Source organism: Sander lucioperca, chromosome 13, assembly GCF_008315115.2.
Source record: "Sander lucioperca isolate FBNREF2018 chromosome 13, SLUC_FBN_1.2, whole genome shotgun sequence".
In the NCBI taxonomy this organism is placed as follows: Eukaryota; Metazoa; Chordata; class Actinopteri; order Perciformes; family Percidae; genus Sander; species Sander lucioperca.
Genome location: NC_050185.1, coordinates 7,648,206 through 7,657,500, shown reverse-complemented (window position 1 = coordinate 7,657,500; position 9,295 = coordinate 7,648,206). Strand labels below are relative to the sequence as shown.

General features: G+C 39.9%; 1 protein-coding gene across 5 annotated transcripts in view; it reads left to right on the top strand.

Annotated features, from left to right (window-relative positions):
- Positions 1–9,295, top strand: part of abr (ABR activator of RhoGEF and GTPase) — a 144,823-nt gene that overhangs the window by 79,792 nt on the left and 55,736 nt on the right. For all 5 annotated transcript variants that reach the window (XM_031310734.2, XM_031310737.2, XM_031310736.2 and 2 more), the window contains 4 exons: positions 1,766–1,818; positions 3,691–3,831; positions 5,161–5,282; positions 7,386–7,554. In XM_031310734.2, coding sequence (XP_031166594.1) covers positions 1,766–1,818; positions 3,691–3,831; positions 5,161–5,282; positions 7,386–7,554 — 485 coding nt within the window. The remainder of the gene's footprint in view (positions 1–1,765; positions 1,819–3,690; positions 3,832–5,160; positions 5,283–7,385; positions 7,555–9,295) is intronic.

The window sequence follows — 9,295 nt, the reverse complement described above, 5'->3', positions numbered from 1 at the left end:
GGGAGTGTAGTCCTGTTTGTACCTCTCTGTGGGAGCAGAGCACTGTCTGTCTGGGACGAGCTTTCCCTGCATACAGAAGGAACATCACTTCTCTGTTTCACTTGGCTGGCTTTTCTTCCCTTTTCCGTTTAAAAATGAGTTGCTTTAAGTCTGCACTATAATAAATGGAGATTAGCTTGATCACTGAGTGGAACATTGTCAGCTGGTTTCCAGATTCTTTTTTTTTTTTTTTTTTTTTTACAATGATTTGTGACACCTTTGACTTTACTATTGAGACCTTGAGACGTTGTTGGCATCTCATTATATAACTGCTGGAATCCAGGTCTGATAGAAAGAATGTAAGTCCTCTCCGTCAACCTTCCGCCTCTCTCTCTGTGTTCTCTTCTTTTACATCTATATGTGTTTCCTTCTTATTCGTCTCTCCCTAAGGGTTCTCACATCTGCCACTTTGCCTGCCGCCCATCTCCTTAGTATTTTTTTCCATTTTCTGTCCATCTTTTCCTCGGCCCTGTCGGTGGGAGTTTCTTACCTCGAGCTGTCATGTGTGTCAGGCCTGCAGCTGTTCACACCACGTTAGCAGCAAAGCCGTCCCCAGGGAAACCAGCCAAGTGTGCTGGTGCAGGCTTAAACTGTGATTTAGAGACAGGGACGGTGGCGTTTGGGCACGTGTCGGACTTATTGCACTTTAAGCATTTCATTTGTGCTGTTTATGTTTGCATCCGTGTGTTTCAGAGAGACTCTCTTAAAGTCCAGTGTTAGGGCAGGCTGTAGTTTACCTAGTAGCAGCCTCAATATGCAGCGGAAGCAAACTGTTTCAGAACCAATAGGATGCTGCAGCATCAACCTCGGAGATGGACTGCATGATAAGCAGCCTGCCTATGTACTGTGTGTGTGTGTGTCTGTGTCTGTGTGTGTGTGTGTGTGTGTGTCCATCGATCCCTTCATTGTGCAGTAACAAACTGCTGCTCTCCCTCCACCTTCAATCTATAGAACAACACACTAGGGCTGCACATTATATCGTTTTCTTTATCGTCATAGCGATATCAATTGCCGCAATAAATACATCCAAAAAGTCTGCGACACATCGCGAAAGACACTCTTTTTTGTGTTAGTTGAAAGAAAATATCAGTAGAAAACTGCACTTTAAAATGTAACTGTCATTCTTTTTTTAGTGGTGCCTTTTATATTCAGTTCAATGTTCAATTTCTTCAATAAAAAAAATGATTTCCTTTCATTTGTTTTAAATTCAACAAGCAATTTGTTGTATTTTAGCAGAATACTGAAAGCAGCAGAAAGGCAGAACTGAGTACACTTCAATATCTGTTTATGTATCGCAAGTAATATCGTTATCGCGATATTCAACAACATTATTGCATATTTTCCTCATATTGTGCAGCCCTACAACACACATACAGTCATAGTTCTTTTTTAGAAATAACAATATTATGATCTGCTGCTGATCCCCACATGGAAACTGTCTTTTAACTTGCTACCTTCACAGGAAGATCAAAGGTCAGAGTAAGCTGCATGTATTGCTAAAAGACACTACCTATTGTCATTAAGTTGAATCTCGTCAACCCAAGAATCATATCATCAGTCAGACTATAGGCACTGCGTTTAACTCAGTGGGAGCTGAGTGGGAGTGTTTGTCCTTGTTCGAGTCATGGAACAGTGACTCCTGTGTGTGAATGTGTCTCTGTGTGTGTGTGTATAGACTTGTGTGGAGGCTAGACTGACTCAGATCCCTCCTCTCCTCCCCCCACAGCTCTCCTTTACAAGCCGATTGACCGTGTTACCAGGAGCACCCTGGTCCTTCATGTGAGTACACCGCCTCCACTTCCACGGCTTTAAAGCATCACATCACCTAAAAAAACAGAAAAAACACTGATTCTGGAGATGTTGCTGCTGAATTTGATAAATGCCATGTTTAGAAAACTTCATTCACTTCCATTGTATTGGTGTGGAGACAGAAGTCTACAGTATGAGACAGATATCTCAAGACAATGGGCAAATAAAACCAGTGTTGGAAAGTAACTAAGTACATTTACTCAAGTACTATACTTAAGTACAATTTTAAGGTACTTGTACTTTAGTATTTCATTTTCCTGCTTAATTTGTTTATTAATTTAATCTGTATTTGATAGGACAGTGCATATTAATAAACATTTCTGTAAATATGCCAGAATTAGCCAAAAGGCTAGTTTTTATCCGCAGTCCCTGGCCAGATGTTACAATAGGCTCCCTAAAAAGCAACTTTATACTACTACTAATAATAATATAATGGACACATTGTACTCTTTACTATGCATTTATATGACAGTATTAGTTACTTCTCAGATAAAACAATATGCATACAAAACATACTATAAGCTTATGAAATACAAAATCTTGTTAAAGATTAAACCAGTGGTTCTCTTTTTGGCTTGTGCTCCCTTTACAAAAAGATGTCTGGTTGGGGCTCCTTGTCACATTTCAGAGATCCTTCATCAAAGAGTGTTTCCCCCTTTTGTAACATTAGCCAATATTTCACAAAAAAGAAAAGGAGAATATACTGTATGTTTTGCGGTTTGGTTTTATAATTTGGTGAACTGACATTTTAACGGCCTCTCTCTTTCTCACACAAACACTCCAAACAATTTATACTGAAAGGATTAAGCTGTTGTAAAATACTTTACATTCCTCACAGCACATCCACCCTTGAGAGTAACATTTTGACTCCAACACATTTTAATTTTGGGTTAGCAACGCCAGACAGGAGCCCAGGTGCTGAAAAAGCAAAGCTTGCTTTTGGTTTTGTATTAGAGTGACCTCTTTTGGATGACTAATAATTAAGTGGAAACTGCCAATCAAGTGAGCGGAGATGCCTGAGTGTGTCTAGTTACGTTACAGGAGTTTATTGCATGACTACGTTTGCATAAGCTGTCAGAACAACAACATGACCAGTGCATCCAAGGCTAGTGTGTGTGTTTCTACAACGGTCATGTTCCTGTCATTTTTTTGGCGTTTTTTGTTTTGGTAGGAAGACAAGGCAGCTCAAGCCTTTGCCATCAGCTGTCCTGTTCATCATCCTGCCAACTGATGAGAGTAGCTTGAATAAAAACAAGGAAATGATATTTTCAGAGATTACTTAAGTATTCAAAAAGAAAGCTGTGTATGCAGTGCACTGTGCAATTATGTTTTAAAAGAAGACAGAATTCAATCAGAACTTCGGCTTATACTTAAAGGGATTTTTGTTGGTCAGTGAAATAGGATTTCTAATGACATACAGAGTAAGATACTTTTACATAATTGGCTCAATAATTTCTGTGATTTCACAGAATATGTATCATATGTATCATTTTCTTTCTTTCTTTTTTTCTCAGTTTTACTGAGAATGCCTTGATCACAATTACACAGTTAGACATTCACACCTGGAGGCTGGCCAGTACAACCACAGTCTGGAGTTAAGGGCCGTGCTCAAGGGTACCTCAGTCATGATAATGAGGGAGCAAACGCTGTTTTTTTTACTTTCCCCACCCAGATTTATCCTCGGTCCGGGGGATTGTACCGACAACCTTGTAGTCACAAGCTCGCTTCTCTTACCTTTAGGCATCCGCTGCCCCAAATGTCATCATAAACCAACAAACATCATATCACAAACCATGACTGTGTGCGTGTGTGTAACCATGCATGTCTGTGCATGTGTTGCAGGATTTGCTGAAACACACTCCTAAGGACCACCCGGACTTCCCCCTCCTGCAGGACGCTCTGCGGATATCTCAGAACTTCCTCTCCTCCATCAACGAGGAGATTGACCCTCGCAGGACTGCTGTCACCACGCCCAAGGGAGAGGTGTGTGTGACTATTTGTGTGTGATTATGTGTAAATAAATACCCTTTTTCTCTTAGTATGAATGATATTACAATTTGAAGATCACCTTTTTATTACCTACAAAAAACTAGATAGAGCCCACATACTGTACTTAGTTGCTATAGTTAATAGAATAGCAGTAGATGCTATTGTTGTTTTTTACCCAGTGCTTCCTAGGTTTTCTTATTTAGTGGGTTACAGCAAAAACAGGAGCCTAATGTATGAAGAATTGACTTTGAAGTTAGGTGCTGTGTGAAGTTTGGTGCAAGGAGAGAGTGACCCTGGATGGAGGAAAAAACTGCATGTCGGAAGGCAGCTAGTGCTAATACTTTATATAATACGTCATACCTTTGACTGATGTGTATTCAAATGGGTTCATATATTCCCGAAGTATCGCATATTGTTTTGTATTTTGAGTACATTTTAAGACTGCATAAAACCCATTCAAAGTTAAATTCAGGCTTATATACTGTATAGAACATATTTCATACAATTAGAAGTACTTTATAACTAACTTTTCATAACCTCTAGAGTAAAAAAAAAAAAAGCAAATACAATTGTAAAAGAGTTATTAGAAAGTTTGAATATCAGGTGTATTAGGTGCCCTGAGACGTTTTTTGTAGAAACAGACAATAGTTTAGGTTCAGTATTTCTAACGCATTGTGTGTATCCTTAAGAGTACTCCCATTAACGGATTTAGCAATGCACTCAACATTCTTGGACTCACAATGGTCAGCTTAAACAATAGCAAAAAAGATCGATATTGATTCAGCAGGACACATTTTACACATTCTTCTTCCTTAGCGCCTACATTACCCACAATGCAACTCAAACTATAACAGTAAAGTCAGAGATTTGGATGTGTTATGCTAGCCACAGCTATCATAGTTTCAAGCAGAGATGAGGAGCGGGCTACAGAGGGCTTGTAAGCTTGCTTCTTTCTAACTCCACACTCCCAGATTATTTCATTCTAACTTGTAGTCTCATAGGCCATTTATCAGACTAAACACAGCTCCCTCTGGAGCCACAAAGGCTTTATACAACTTCACAAATGCAGTTGTATGCCCCCAAGACCTGTAAACACTTTGACTTTGACGTGTAAAGTCGATGAGAGTTCCCCTTTGAGGTCCAACAAAAAAAAATTAGCAATATGCAACTGTTAGGCCTTAAAGAAACACTTAAAGGAGCGGTGGGTAGGATTTAGTGGGATCTATTGGCAGAAATAGTTGTTTGACCCGTGTTGTGTCGAGATTATCAGCATTGTGTATGCGTTGGTGGGTCTACAAGAAGTGACATCAGGTGTTCTCTTAGGCTCGTCAGCTGGTAAAGGATGGCTTCCTGGTGGAGGTGTCAGAAAGCTCCAGGAAGCTTCGGCATGTCTTCCTCTTCACTGATCTGCTACTCTGTGCCAAGATGAAGAAGACATCAGTGGGGTAAGTCCTCTTAACCTTTGTCTCTCCATCCAGAGTATCACAACAGTGTATTCACCCCAGAGCCATTTGAATATGTGCCTTTAAATAGCCACCCTTTTTATTACCCTCTCTATGTTTCCGTCTGTTTTGCCTTCCGCATCAGCATCTCAACCCCAGACAGTGAAACCGAAAGGATGACACCAGCGCTTTACAGATAATCATGTCTCTCTTGCTGTTCCTGGCTCTGAAAAGCAGGAGTTTTTTTTTAAAGCCTCAGTAACAAAGAAAAAGTCTAGCAGGCATTTTGCCTCTGGTGTTTTGAAGAGTGGAGGAGAGTAGCATATATACATAGCGGATAAAGGGTGAGGATGAAGAAAATGTGTATGCACAAGCTGACGGTTGTGTGTTTCAGGAAGCAATCTGTTTGAGCTGGAGGCAAAATGAAGTGACACAAACGGAGAGATTGTGTGTGTGTGTGTGTGTGTGTGTGTGTGTGTGTGTGACACATGTCCATAGATTGAAGTGTCATAATAACAGGATTGCGTGTTGTTCGCCTCGTCAGCATGGCGGCAGCTGTTAGCCTGATTGGATCTTATTTTGGTTGACATTCACCGTTTGTCCGTGTCATTTGCAGCCACCCCTTACTTGGAAGAACACATAGAGTTGCCATAACCACCAGACCTGTAAATCAGACTATTATGGTCTGGAGTGTTATCTCAGCGTGCCGCCTACAGGCTACACACACACAGTCAGAGCAGAGCAACCATCCAGAAACTCAGTCACCTTGGGTTAAGTCACTGAGCATCCTTAATCCTATTGTATCCTATGGTTATCTCAGTTCTATCAGTTTGGCATTAGTCATATTTACATTGAGGCCACATGTTCCACTTCCTGAATACATATTTAATCATTTTCTTTATGTACTGTATATTCCACCTCTGCTATTGGAGAATTGGATATGATGATGTATTCATATTCTAATGTATTCAGTTACTTAAGGCCCATCTTTTTATTTGTCTGTGTGCAATATCTGCAAGGCTTTGTTTGAGTGTGGCTAGATCAGCTGTAAGCAGTGCAAAGAGTGCACTAGAAAGAAAATGAATGGATGGTCTGTAAAAACAAAGAGATTTCTCAAAAGACCAGAGAGCATTGAGACACTAAGGGTTTGATAATGGAGGGGAGGAAGAGATCAGAGGCTCAGGGAATGGCTTTGAGGGGCGTAAAATGAATGTCCTTGGATAATGAAGAAATGAACAGCCCATCTTTCTTGTGCTGCTGACAGTGACGGTAATTGTACTGTAATGTGTTCCTCTATTTGGTGTGATCCAGAACCTTCACCCTTTTCCCACTAAAACCGTGTTCATCCCATTTAATCTATTTGGAACTAATCAAGTTAATGCTCTTAAATTAAGATTTTAGTTGTAATATATTAGAATTTTGTCTCCCAGCGTAGATTCTCATTATCAAGATGCTCAAACTGGCCTTCTGATGAAGGTGTCACACCGGTGATGAGTTTACTGTGCAGCTCCCAGGAAGGCTAATTGATATCTCGTTAGTGACGATGCAAATCAATCTCCTCAGCCCTGGCGGAAGTAGCACTCTGCTGAGCATGCATCATTTTCATTAATCTAGCATTGTGACTACATGAAGAGGCTAAACATTATTCTGGCTGGCAGGATCTCTTGTTTTTTAAAAAACGTTGACTGGTTTGTTGTAATGATGTGTATCCATTACAGTAATGTCGTTACAGCCCAGTGACAAATTAAATCATCTCTTACTAGGAATGCTTTGTCAAAATTAGACCGGAGATATTTTAATTATAGCATTTTAAAGCTTCCTTAAATCATGACAACTATATAAGTAAACGGCCATCTGGACAGACTTCATTTGTTTGAGAGTCTTCTTTTAATTTACTGACGTTGTCATATGTTTTTTTTTTTTTTTTTCCACACTGCCTTTATTCTGTATGTATTTACAGCTTTTTGTGTCCTGAAGTGATTTGGGGACTCTACAAAAAGGAGGAATGATTTTAAATTATTGTATGATTCTTTGACTTATTGTGTTTCATATTCTCCTTCTGAATTCCTATATCCCTCCATCCTTTCTCTCTCTGTCCATCTGCAGTCGCCAACAGCAGTATGAGTGCAAGTGGTACATCCCTCTGGCAGACTTGACTTTCCAGACCCTGGACGACTCCGACTCTTGTCCCAGTATCCAGATCCTGCCCGAGCACGAGATCGAGGAGATGAAGATCAAGATCTCAGTCTTAAAGAGTGATATACAGAAAGAGAAGGTAATCCTGTTGCTTATTACTGACTTTTTTTATTCATTTATTTTACATTTTTACTGTGGTAGACAGTAGTGGTCTCTAAACGGGACCTTCCAGGGTTCCTTAAAATGAGTAATTAGCTGGATTCTCATTGTTATGAGAAACAAAAACCACATACAGGTGACTCAGGAGGGAAATTTTTGACTCAAATGTCCTGTGAAACTTGGATGGCCATCTATTTATTTATCACGGCATATGCAGACTATCATGGAAGACTCCCTAATGTTAGTGATTCCTTACTGGAAACACGGCACCTTCCCTTTAACTCAGTACTTGTTTGTCTTAGACAGGGTCAAGCTAAGGTCCAAGGTGCCATGTAGTGTGCATAACAACACAGACAAAAAAGTGGCATCCAGAAATATATAAAATAGATCTTCATACTGAGGGAATTTTTTTAATTCCCTCCCTTAATCCAAATTGTTACTGTGCTTTGCACCAATAATTGGGTCACGATTATACTGGAAAATGTTTGCGTCAGCCTTTCTTGTCTATTCCTATCGGTGCTGAAACATTCGGTTATTGCCACAGGTTAAAAAAAAGTCGCTATAAGCCTCCACCAGTTACAAGCCAGTACAGTAATACACCCCCGCTCCCCTGGCTGAGACACACTGAGGGCTTCAGGAGCAGAGAGTTCCTGTTATTCCCCTCTCACAGCATTTAACTCGCCCACCCGGGGCATAGCGTTTGACCACGGATGGTATTTTGAGTGAGAGCAGGGAGAGATTCAGCTGATTGTATCCAGACTCTGACTCACGGCTTCCTGGTGAGGGCTGGGAGGATGTGTGTATTCTTTTTCCTTCAATACTGACAAGAAGCTGAGATCCTTGAATTATACATAGTCGGACTCTCACAGCACAGCGCTGATTTCATGGGCTTATCAGCTGTCTTTCCTGGAAAATAGGAAATATATTGTTAAGCCGATGCCATGCCGATAAGAGTAATGACAAATTAGTCATAAGACGTTTAGTTCTAATTTTAATAGTTCATTATAAAATGGTGTTTAAACTAGACACCGAATCAACGCCACAGTTGTATCTTAGAATGTACTCGTGTTTATTCAGTGTACTACTCTGTCATATTAAAAGTTGTTCCTGTTGAATAGCAACTTAAAGTTTAATTTCATTTCAATACACTTTTTTATCATCCAGCTCCAGATCCACATTACAATCACATTTCAGTCTCCTATTAGAATTTAAGATAATGGAGAGTGGAGAATAAGTAACATGCGTACAGATGTTGATAAACCCTATTTTTTTTAACCAACACTTAAATAACAAAAGTCATTCGGAGGATGTAAACAAGAAGTAAAATGCTGCCATCAGTTAGTAACTATAGTTAAACAAGAACACACACACACACACACACACACACACACACACACACACACACACACGTTTACAATTATCGATTCACAGTTCCTGTTTGTGTACCTGTGAATGCACATGCAGTAATCACTGGATTACTTTAAAGCTATAGTGTGTAGTTTCTTCTGCCCCCATGAGGAATTCTAAGTAACGACAACAAAACACACATCCACATGATACAAAAATCCAGAGAGAGTTGTGTGGCGCTGATAGTCTTAATTAGCTTTGTATCAACTCATTTGGCAATGGCTTGAATGTAACGGGCGTTCATTAATATCAAAAAGTTACGCACTTAAGCTTTAAAACAAAAACAAACAAAAAAGTGATGCAAGTTCTGGACT